General features: G+C 42.5%; 1 protein-coding gene across 2 annotated transcripts in view; it reads left to right on the top strand.

The window, feature by feature from the left end:
• MCU (mitochondrial calcium uniporter) overlaps positions 1-11,020 on the top strand; it is a 94,642-nt gene extending 83,622 nt beyond the window's left edge. Inside the window, exons 5-8 of one of the 2 annotated variants that reach the window (XM_081004758.1) lie at positions 4,131-4,291; positions 5,822-6,025; positions 6,986-7,102; positions 9,042-11,020. In XM_081004758.1, coding sequence (XP_080860884.1) covers positions 4,131-4,291; positions 5,822-6,025; positions 6,986-7,102; positions 9,042-9,164 — 605 coding nt within the window. In that variant the 3' untranslated portion in view covers positions 9,165-11,020. Of the gene's footprint in view, positions 1-4,130; positions 4,292-5,821; positions 6,026-6,985; positions 7,103-9,037 lie in introns of both variants that reach the window. The other variant, XM_081004759.1, reaches the window with a different exon arrangement.
• The last annotated feature ends 1,563 nt before the right edge of the window (positions 11,021-12,583 follow it).

Genomic DNA, 12,583 nt, shown 5'->3' with positions numbered 1-12,583 from the left:
GAGTTTGGATTTGATATCCCGCTTTATCACTACCCGAAGGAGTCTCAAAGCGGCTAACAATCTCCTTTCCCTTCCTCCCCCACAACAAACACTCTGTGAGGTGAGTGGGGCTGAGAGACTTCAAAGAAGTGTGTCTGGCCCAAGGTCACCCAGCAGCTACATGTGGAGGAGCGGAGACGTGAACCCGGTTCCCCAGATTACGAGACTACCGCTCTTAACCACTACACCACACTGGCTCTCCAGTAGTTTTAGGCCTGTAAACCTGAACATCAGATCTGTTTCTTAAGAAGTGTACTACTACCCGATTCTGTACCAGTTCCATCACTTTTCACTTGTGCATGGTTCATCATCATCACTTTTGATTTGTATACCATCTTTCTATCTTACAATACCCAAAGTGGTTTACAAGCTGAAGAAACAAAGAATTACACCTTATAACAATCTAATGCAATGCAAAAATGTGATAATAAAACATAACTTTAAAATAAGCAACCTACATCAAATAAAGTAACATCTAGCAATCATTAGAATAGTATAAAGGTAAAGGGACCCCTGACCATTAGGTCCAGTCGTGACTGACTCTGGGGTTGCAGTGCTCATCTCACTTTATTGGCCGAGGGAGCCGGCGTACAGCTTCCGGGTCATGTGGCCAGCATGACTAAGCCGCTTCTGGCGAACCAGAGCAGCACACGAAAAATGCCGTTTACCTTCCCGCCTATTTATCTACTTGCACTTTGACGTGCTTTCAAACTGCTAGGTTGGCAGGAGCTGGGTCCGAGCAACGGGAGCTCATCCCGTCACAGGGATTCGAACCACCAGCCTTCTGATCGGCAAGTCCTAGGCTCTGTGGTTTAACCCACAGCGCCACCTGCGTCCCGTTAGAATAGTATAAAATAATATTAAATATCAACATATAAAAATTAAACAGAAACCTACTCTTAACATTTACAATAAATAATTTCTAAACTACAATCAATAAAACAACAGCAAGCCACAGTGCATAAAATAATACAATACAAATTGAGAAGCAGAGACTGGAGGGTGTGGCAAGGCAGGTGGAAGAAGACCTTGCCTAATGAAGTCTCTCCCCTCACAGGTTAAATTAGTTTGACATGCTTCTTGGCTAGATTGAAGCATATTAATATAAACACACATTGTAGTTCATAAAACCCTTGTATTTATACTTTTTGTGTGTATTGATAGAGAAGATTAGAGCTTGCAGGTATTGCTGTGGTTCAAATGTTGTGCTGCCTCCATCTCTGCTGAACTGATGTCTGTCAAACTTGGCTTGTTTTGTAGATTCACTGAGAATTAACAAAGGCAAGCTAAACCTGAAGACTGTGTGCTGAAATTTACTGCTTGCAAGGTTCTATATATTTTAGTTTGCGTTGTCTTGACAAAATTTACAATATCTAATTGTTAGGTAGAAACTCAGCAAAAGTGTTTTCATTAACCTTAACAACATTAACATTAACCGTTTGATAAATGTACAAACTTGTAAACAGTAATATTGAAAGAATGTGGTTACAACAGGCCGCTATGCAATATGAAATATCAGATAAGTGTTGTTGCCCTCTCAGACTTGATTATCCTAATTAATTTGTGCGTGAAGTACCAGTTCACTATAGCTACCTTAAATTGATTTCCGTGTTCAGATCTCGAGACCTCGCTAATAAATAAAGACACATTCGACTCAAATTTTTGTTTTGGTTTTTGGCAGAATTTAAGCCACAACTTTATTGATTACAGATAAGTGAGTGTTGCATAGGCTCTGTTTCCACTAGCTCCCTACACCCACGGTAGGTAGCGCTGACCCAGGGTGCATCATAGGACAGCCAAGGGTAAACACCTGGAGAAGGTCAAGAGCCTGGGAGCAGACTCTGTCCACTCCCCATATGCTCCCCTGGACTCAGGCACGGGCACAACCCCCTACCGGGGGTTGAACAAATCATTTTGAGTCCTTGGATTCCTTTAACGGAATGCCCTTCACATAGGGATTGGCACAGCTCCGCATCCCTATCCACCTTGAGCCAGTGCCTATCCACAACCTTACAAGTTGTGACGGTTTGCTACGCGGCAGGCAAAACCCAAATGGCCATGGCCAATCAGTCAAGTGGGGAAATTCCTACCATGCCCCTGTCCCAACAACACACGACACACAACGTCACAGCAAGGTCAGTTGCTGAAAAAAACCCTAAATATAGGGAGAGGTGGGCGGGTGTTCCGATGCACGAGCGAAAAGAGGAAACTCTACGACACGTGCATGGGTAGAAATAGGTCCCTCAAACTGTCTGCCTTCTTTCCCATTGGTCAAATTGAACCCAGCAATGAGGGACCACCAATCAGGCATTGTGGCTATCCAAACGATCCCACCCACAACCTTGGGTCAGTCACGTTAATCTCACCGCAACACGTGCCCTCTGTGAGGAAGACCCGATTTAGACCAGACAGTCACTGGTATTAATAAACATTGAGTACTAAATTCTGGCGTCTCCATTTGGCCTATTACATTTTCATTTCTCCTAGTAATAATAATATAATAATAATTTATTATTTATACCCCGCCCATCTGGCTGGGTTTCCCCAGCCACTCTGGGCGGCTTCCAACAGAATATTAAAATACAATAGTCTATTAAACATTAAAAGCTTCCCTAAACAGGGCTGCCTTCAGATGTCTGGTAGTAGTTGTTCTCTTTGACATCTGGTGGGAGGTTGTTCCACAGGGTGGGCGCCACTACCGAGAAGGCCCTCTGCCTGGTTCCCTGTAACTTGGCTTCTCGCAGCGAGGGAACCGCCAGAAGGCCCTCAGCGCTGGGCCTCAGTGTCCAGGCAGAACAATGGGGGTGGAGACGCTCCAAGGCTCTTCTTCAAAACCATTGTGCACCCTTGTTACTGGAACCCAGTTGTTTGTATCAGTGGGAGATGCAGGTTACTTTAGGGAAGCAGAGGAGAACGCAGTATGAGGTCATGGCCTAATAGTAAAATTAGATTTTGAAATATTAAAGTGAAGTACTTGGTAGAGATGTAAAGGTCCAGAAAACCATGGGAAAAATTCAGGGGTCTCCCCCCCCCCCCCCACTTCCCAGTGACACCTCCCCTTCCAGTTTTTCCAAAGACTTTTGGGGATCTTGGAAAAACTTGTTCTGAAACGTTTTCTCTTTTGGAAGGAGCGAACTACTTTTTAATACAAGTTTTTATTCGCTCAAAATGTGCAGCATGAAGATTTTTATGGAAAAGAATCTGCAGCATTTGAGCAATAATTTCTGTGTATTGTGTAGACATATACATTCACATTAGCTCGTACAAAACCAACAGTGCAGTCCTATACATCCTTACTCTGAAGTAATTACCAGTGAGTTCAGTGGTTTCTGCCTAGTGGGTGGGTATAAGATTGCAACCTTATATATTCATATATTTATATGTTTATAGATGCAAACCTGTGTGGAACTTAAGCAGAGTGGGTTCTGACTGAACCTGCATGGAATGCTTTGTAAACTTCAGGAATATGCCAAATAGTACGGTTTTATGTGCTAAATTACAAATGATGCCTTTTATATCGTTTAAACAGAAAAAACTATGTAATAAATAAATTGCATATATTCAATAAATAAATTGCATATATTCAATAAAGACATGGCATATATTTCCATTTCCCCCAGCTTTTCCTGGGAAGGTAGGGTCAGGAGGGATAGTTTTTTAGATGGCTTCAAAATTTATGCTAACTTTTCATCAGTAGTCCTAGATCTTCCTCTTCCTCTTATTGCTGATGATGAAAAATGATCCAGTATATTTTTTCGATTACACACACACACACACACACACACACACACACACACAACACACACACACACACACACACACACACACACACACAATTGCAAGCAAAGTCCTAATTCCAGTGTTTGGAATTAATGAGCATAAAAGAACATGGTTATTCATATTTGGTGTGTATCTTTAAACATTAGTCTCCGCTGAGCCTTTCTTTGAAGCAGGGTGTCGTTTTCTTATTTTATTTGGTTCTGTAAATGTCAGTGCAGTGAGAGCAGTTTTTCATTTCGGTTCTAATAAGCTGTTAGAGGCGTAACCACTGTGAAAAACAGAACGTTAAAAAGTCCTGTTTGCTTCTTTAGACCTCTTAAGCCACGAAGATGCAACCACGCTGAATGATGTGAAGACATTGGTTCAGCAGCTATATACCACATTGTGTATCGAGGAACACCAGCTGAATAAGGAGAAGGAGCTCGTTAGACGGCTAGAAGACCTCAAGCAGCAACTAGCGCCCCTGGAGAAGGTGAGAACCTCTCTTCATTGAGTGACATCCTAAGCTGCTTTGATGAGTGGCTCAGTCAATGGCATAACACAAATTGCATTGTAAGCTAGCAATAAATGTAGTTGAAAAAGTAGAGCTTAATAGCTTTGTGTTGCTAGTTGGATTTGTAGCCTAAAGGGAAACCTACTTTATGCAATTCTTTGTCAGAGCACGGAAATATTAAATGGGTTCCAAGTGAGTTATTTTTCATCTGCGAAATGAGTTTTTGGCACTAATATTAAGCATTTCAGGGTAAATCCACAATGCCGTTCAGATTTAAACATAAAGATCCTTGCCAATGGAAATACGCTATACATATTGCACACGTCACAGCAATCACCTGGGTCCTGTCCCCCAGACTTTGTTTACATAGAGCAATTCCTTTGGTGGTGCTATGAACTCTAAACTACAGCCCTTTGGCACTCCCCTGTAATAAATTACTCTGAAACTGTGTGGGGTCCGTTTTTCAAGCTCCTCCATCACAAACCACCAAGAAAGTAAGTGGATCAGCTCAGTTGCTATCGCATTAGTTTGTCCATCGCGCTTGCTCTTTAACATTTCTAGTCTATGCCTTAATATCAAGGCTACCTTCAGAATGTAAAACACCAAGCCCCCATTTTAGGAGGTAGCTCAGTTTGCTATCTATGGGCTATAACCAAGGTTTGTTATTGGCTATACTCATGGTTAGTGAAGAGAAAGCTGAACCACAAGTTCCAGCTTGGACAACATACTAAGGAATATGTATGGGCAGTCCTTGTAAGCTATACCATTGTACTTTGGTTCTCAAATTTAATCTGTCCTGGGAGTCCGTTCGACTTCCAAAAAGGTTCAAAAACCAAGGCGCAGCTTCAGATTGACTGTAGGAACTTCAGTCTGCGTTGGACTTTCAGCTTCCAAAAAACATGCGCAAACCGGAATACTCACTTCCGGGTTTGTGATGTTAGGGAGCCGATTTGTTCAACAACTAAGGTGTTTGACTACCAAGGTACGACTGTAGTTTGGTTTACCGTGTTGCATGAATCAGGTCAACGACAGCTTCTCTCCCACCTTGCACCCTTCTTTGCATGTGTATAATTTACATATATGATTACATGTTTTTCTGGTTCCCCCCATTCTATATCTATATATCGAGACAGAGCTTATGTGATGGTCTTAAATGGTAAACAAAACGAAAAGGGATGCAGCAGGGGGTTGGTAGTCAACAGAAAGAAATGTTTCACAATAGGAATGGAAGCTGAGTTATTTTGAACTTGAAATGTCAGCCACTCAGTCGACTGTAAACATGTTCTCTCTCTCTCTCTCTCTCTCTCTCTCTCTCTCTCTCTCTCTCACACACACACACACACACACACACACACACTTTATTGATTTCAAAGTTAAACAGCATTCTGTTTAAGGATCGTTATAATATCAGCACTGAAAACACCAATCCTACTGTATGTGCTTATTTCATGTTTAACCTTCGTTGAGAAGCAACAGCTCAACATAGTTCTGAACATTTTTGTCCTGCAGGTGAGGATGGAAATCCGCCGGAAAGCAGAGAAGAGGACCACCTGGGTGCTCTGGGGTGGGCTGGCTTACATGGCCACGCAGTTTGGAATTCTGGCCCGGCTCACTTGGTGGGAATACTCTTGGGACATTATGGAGCCGGTGACCTACTTCATCACATATGGCAGTGCCATGGCAATGTACGCATACTTCGTAGTAACGCGTCAGGTGAGACTTGCTTTTGGTTTTATTCTACGTTATAAGCAGGTGTCCAGGAAACCCCATTCTCATTAATATGACTTTTCCTCATCTGTGCTGTTCTTTTCTTGAAAATGAGGGTGCCTACCCTGTGTACTTCTGAATCTTTGGCTGGTTTATCCATATACCATCAAAATGTGGCAAAAAAAATGCAACATTAAGCGATGACGTGTGTGTGTGAACATAACAGATACAGTGGAACCTCGGTTTTGGAGCATCTCGGAAGCTGAACGTTTCAGAAGCCAAACACCGAAAACCCGGAAGTAACTGCTTCCGTTTTTGAACGCGCCTCTGAAGTCGAATGGCTTCTGAGGAGCGTTTCTCAATTTTCACCATAGCCTTTGCCAACAACCCTTTGCACCTCGGTTGCTGAACGTTTTGGAAGTCAAACGGTCTTCCAGAAGGGATTACGTTCTACAACCAAGGTTCTACTGTATAACATTCAATTTATAACAGAAATAGAAACAGATATAACTCACTGAGCATTAGGTGAGAGGAGCAAATTCCTCCATAAACCAAAGATCTGTTTCCTTCTGTTGCTCTGATGAACCACTGCACAGTTGTTGTTTTCAGAGTAGCAAAGGTGTCAAAACATGCTTGCTACTACATCCCAGAAGAGGCAAAAAGTTCAAAAAACAAAACAAAACCCTTGCCATAGCTTAACTCCTTTACCTGAATCTAGCAATATGTAAAATGATAACTGGGTGATAGGCCAAAAAGACTTCACAGCTTATCACTCTTTAGCTGATAACCAGACTTGAGTTCATGGCTGTAGATAAGCTTCAATATTCTGTTATGCATTTATTGCCCACTTCCTATATTTAGCCAATGCACGTATTAATTAATCAACAGTTTTATCCCCTTTCTTCCCAACCCTCATATATTAATGCCTTCCTTTTTTTCTTTTTTATTCAATCTTTGATTTCACAGGAGTATGTATACCCAGATGCCAGAGACCGCCAGTACTTATTATTTTTCCATAAAGGAGCCAGAAAGACGCGTTTTGATCTAGAAAAATACAATCAACTCAAGGATGCTATTGCTCAGGTAATGAAAGTAATTTCAACTAACGGGGGTGGGGTGGGAAGATACCCTCCCATCCCATCCCAGTAACTGAGTGAGGCACTTTCCCACATTCTCTTATCACCATGTATTATGAAGCACAGCATATTATGGCAGGTGTTAATAATTCTGGCATAGATACTAAAGGTGGAATCCAACATTGTGCTCTTCCAGTCTGCCCTCTCCACCCCCCACACCGTTCTGAGGGTACTCCCAACCCGCCCCCAAGCCAAATTAAGAGGCTGCAGAGAGCGGAAAGGGGGGGAAATCCCTGCTGTACAAGTGGAAGTCTTTGCTCTCAAGGCTTCGGCTGAAACTGCTGGTTAGGTGGATCCTGCCCTAAGTTTAAATGGCTGATTTGAACCTGCAACAGTGCGGGTGGGGAAATGTTAGTCCTACTTGTTGTCTTGCAGGGGCTAAAAGAGTAAATGTCTGTTGGGTGCCACGTTAAATGATTGCACACATCAAATCTCTCTTCTTCCCGGTGGATGATTATCAGTAGTTGCTACGAAACCTTAAACCTTTTGACCACTGTATGTGAATGTGCGTGGTGGCAGTTTCATGTAGCCAGCATGCCTCAGCTGAAAATCCAACATGTGCATCGATGTCATGTGATAGCTGAGTGACTAATGGCCATGTGAGGTGCCCGTGGAATATGCCCTAATCTATCCATGGTTTATGGCTGTACAAATTACCTGCAGATGGTGAGTTTGTGGGACTCCCTTGCGTGGCTCACTGATGTTTATAGAAGAAGAGAACAAGAGTAGGGATGAGGAAATAGTCAAGGGCTGGCACTAGGATTGTATCTGATTTTTAGAGTTGCCAGCTGTCCATCATTTTCCCAGTCTAGTCATTAAAATCACCTCTACCATGGTCTATAATTCCAACAAACTTTAGAATTGGCCCAATACAGGGCTCTTCCTCTTAACACCATGGCTGCACATCTAATACCTTGACCCTATTAGTGTTGGGCTTGCCAGCATTTTTTTAAACAGACTTGGCAAGACTTCTTACATTTATGAATGCTGTTCTTTCTGCCCCTGACATTAATCTTGGATTCTATAGAATGCTGTGTTGTTCGCTGTATACAGGAAATAAGCATTATCTCGTGGGAGGTGCATGTGATCTCTAGGAGAGGGATAATCCATTTTTTCTGCCACTTTGGAAGTTACTGACTTGGCAGTTGCTGCAACTGAAATTGCTAAGTCTTTGGGGATAAGTGTTCAATCTACTAGGAGGGGGATTATTGCACTTAATTAGGGCTGGGTATTTATAATTTCAATTGGATATATGTAAATAATCATAAAAACATTGTGCTTGTGCAATAATAATAATAATAATAATAATAATAATAATAATTTATTTATACCCCACCCATCTGGCTAGGTTTCCCCAGCCACTCTGGGCGGCTCCCAACCGAATATTAAAAACACGATAAAGCATCAAACGTTAAAAACTTCCCTAAACAGGGCTGCCTTCAGATTTCTTCTAAAAGTCAGAAAGTTGTTTATTTCCTTGACATCTGATGGGAGGGCGTTCCGCAGAGCGGGTACCACCACCGAGAAGGCCCTCTGCCTGGTTCTCTGCAACATCACTTCTCGCAGTGAGGGAACTGCCAGAAGGCCCTTGGAGCTGGACTTCAGTGTCCGCGCTGAACGATGTTGGTTCAGATGGTATCATCTACTTATTTTTCATGAAATTTCTATGAGTTATAGCCTCAACAATAAAGAGATCACATTACCTTACAGCAGGAGTCGTTAACCTGTAACCCCCCAGGTGTTACTGAGGTACAGAACCCATCATTCCTGACAACTGTCTGCGACTGATGGGACTTGTCATTCAGTAACATCTGGAGGGGTGTATTTCAGCACATTGTGGTGAAATGTGGTTCTTACAGCTTTCTCCCCCCTTAATTTTCAGGCAGAATTGGATCTTAAGAGGCTTCGAGACCCCTTGCAGGTGCATTTGCCTGTCCGACAAATCAGCGATAAAGACTGACCAGCCCAGGTCCTCTGAACCCTGGCAGACTTGGCAAAACGGTTCATAGCTCTCGCCTCTTTAATTAAAGCATTGCTGGTGGAAGCTGGGAGGTCTTGCGGGGGTGGAGGGCTTTTTAATCATTCAAAGCAGAACAAGGACCATGGCTGGGGAGGGGTCAGTGTGTTCAACGAGAAGATCGGGCATTGTGGGATGTTAAGTCTTTTCAAAGGGCTTGACAAATACCGTCACATTTAAACGTTCTTTCTTCCTGGATGAAAATATATATAAAAAAGTCGGCATTTCATAAACAGAATGTATAGGGGGCATATTTTTCCGGCTTTGCAGTGTCTGCCTCTTGATGATGCACCAGCAGCCTGCTAAGCTTTTTAAAAGACTTCTCCTCTTTCAAAATACCAATAATAAATAATAACAGTGCATCAAAAAAAGTGAAGAAGAAGGGGGGAAAGCACCATCTTATGAAACTATGGCTGCTGATCCAATTGGCCCTACATGAACATGCACTCTAGATTGGACCTAGTGTGTCTCTTTTGTAACCTTCATGTGAAACTGCTTTTTACTTTAAAAGAAAACGAAGCAGACTTTCTCCTTTATGGGATGATTACATCACTATAGTCAGTTTTATTGATATCACAAGCGGAATAACCCTTGCCCTGAACGTTTGATAATTGACACTTTGAATGACTTCCTACATTCTTAAACTTGAACATGTCCCACTGCCCTGGATGTACTTCTAGATATAAATGGTGATATTGCATGAGAGAATTTTTCATATTCAGTCTTAAGGGAGGGAAGTCTCCCTCTACTCTTTCCACCCCAGAATCTGGTAGCGACCTGGATTAATCAAATCACAAAGGTTGGTTTAAATATATAGCAAATTGGGTACTTGACTCAAAACCATGACTCTTTACAGAAAAGCATTAGGACAGGTATAACTAAATGTGATGTTTGCATAGCAGAGTGAATGATGTGTCTTTCATGAAGTCGCCTGGTCTGGAGACTTTGTCAAAGGCCTGGAGTAGAAGACCACAGAGTTCCACATTGATTCACAAGCCCTTTCTTTCTTTGGTAGCTTTAAAAAGAACGCCCCGGTGCCTAGGAGCCAGGGTTTCTGCGGAGTAGCAGATTGCAAACTCCTTTTTTTATTATTATTGTTGTTATTATTTTAAAAGTTGAGGAAATGGCACTCCATCACCCTCCACTTCTTGCAAACCAACTGGGCGGTTCCGCCCCCCCCCCCCCCCCGAGCGGATCTTGCATCCTGCATGGAGTGGAATCAGCCTTTTCTTATCATCCTGTGATAAATACTGTGGAGACAGGATGGAAGTTGCAGAAGGGCTCTAAGCTTAATTCGCAGAAAGGCCGGGTGTTTCCTTTCAGTTCACTACTTCTCACTGTGTCAAGGCGAGAGGCTCCCACTTTCTGGAGAAACCATGTTTTAAAGTGTACAAAATAAATATAAACCAGACGCCAGGTGCCTTGCAGATGTGGAAATGCAGACGGGACCGTTGCTGCCTCCTCTCACTCGATGGCATGTTGGACTGAATCGATGCATGTTCCAAGGTGTTTTTTCTTTCTTTCTCTCTCTCTCCCCCCACCTTTGTCTTTCTGTTCTCAGTTACATTTTTGATTTTTGATTTTCGTTTGGTTTTTTAAAAAACAAAACAAAAACAAAAACAAACCTATTTTACCCTCTTTGTATGCGGCATTTTAAAAAAGGAAGAAGACGAGCAGTCCTGTAGAGGAACATTTTATGTGTGTTTGGGGCGAGGGAGGGGCATGGAGAAAAAGTCCTTAAAAAATAAAGTAAAATACTGAACATGTGTAAAATCCTGTATCATTTATTAAATATGTATAAAAGAGCAATGTACTTCTGGAACAATAAATAACTATTCAGTTTTTGAACTGTTGTGTTGAAACTGATTTCTTCCCAGTTGAAAGGAGTGAATCAAGTGTTTGCCAACTTTTGCCTGTTTGGGCCTCTTTCATTTATGGATAAGCCCAAACCAAGATGTCTCATGCTTTACAAAAATCATACAGGGATGGTAGTTCTGTGTGGGAAACAACATTCATCCCATAGATCACAGTATGTGGCGGTACATTCTCAGCGATTGTACCTCTTATGTACATGGAGTTGACGACCTGTATGCCAGTGATCATCACATAAGCACACAATTTCCCGTATGCAGTATAATCTCTATTGTAACAGGCAGACTTTCCTCAACTGATAGATATCATTCTTGCCCTGGAATGGCAGTAAAGAAGAATGCCCTGAAATATAGCTTTGACCATAAACTTGAGATACAGAAGCTTAACTTAACCCATGGGTGAGGAATCTGTTGCTCTCCAGTTGTTGTTGGACTTTGACTCATAGAATCCTAAGAGTTGGAAGGGACCTCAATGGTCTCATATAGTCGAACCTTTGCAATACAGGAATCACAACCGTTAAGGGATGATGGAAGTTGTGGCTCAGCAACACCTGAAGTTCCCCACCCCCTAACAGTGGAAGCGGGGACTTGTTCTATCAACTTGCACCTTCCTTATGCCTGCTGATCGCAGAGGAGGCTTCTGTACAGCTCTATGGTCATTAGCAGATGGTGTGGTAGGATGTAGGTGCTGACTTGATGTCCCAACAGGTGAGTTGCTGCTGCTTACCAGGAGAAGGAAGGAGGGTGGTGGCTGGTGCAGAAGGAGCACCAGATTGGCTGATGCATTTGTACCACACTGACCTCGATGGTGCCTTGCTCCTCCCAGGAAGCACCAGCCAACTCAACGGCCGAGAGGTCAAGTAAGTGTCTCCCACCGTACCAATCTGCCTGCAAATGACTACAATAAGACTGGATGTCAGGAAAACCCTTGCCTGTCATGTTGCAGTGCCAAATTCAAAACAAGTGAAAAATATTCGTTTATTACCTACACTGTTGAGATTTCCACCGTGCTAGACATCTGGAGTTGTTTAGGAACCTATGATGCTTTAGGGGGATAAAATAGGCAAGGAAGCAATAAGATTAAGCAGTGTCTTCCACCATAACACATCTTTGCTTCAAATTACACACTCCCGACACCTCTCTGCGACAGAAAGGATGTGTGAGCTAAGATCTGCGAGTTCAGTTGTTTAACTTGATCTTCCCTGGAAGTGGCTTTTAGAGGAAGGAAAAAGCACTGGCCCACAAATGCAGTGAGAAATAAATGAATAAGCTGCCAAAACCTGCTCAAAACCAGTACATGACCTACCTCCACATTACCAAGATACACCTTTTGTTGCTGCCTCTTTTAAAATCTGTGAAGCAGGTGAATTGTTTTCAAAAGTTGCTTTGACATTTTTCATTGTTGTTGTGAAGAAAAGCCTTGCTCTCTTCCCCACCATTTTGCCAGAGTGCTCAGGCACCTATTTCCAGCCCCAATTCCTAAATCTACAATCCCAGGATGGGTTCTGTCAAGCAGGAAGATGAAGAAAAATGCAATGGG

The sequence above is a fragment of the Podarcis pityusensis genome (assembly GCF_964106645.2).
Source record: "Podarcis pityusensis genome assembly, chromosome: 5".
In the NCBI taxonomy this organism is placed as follows: Eukaryota; Metazoa; Chordata; class Lepidosauria; order Squamata; family Lacertidae; genus Podarcis; species Podarcis pityusensis.
The sequence above is the reverse complement of the archived record's forward strand: the minus strand, read 5'-3'. Positions and strand labels throughout refer to the sequence as shown.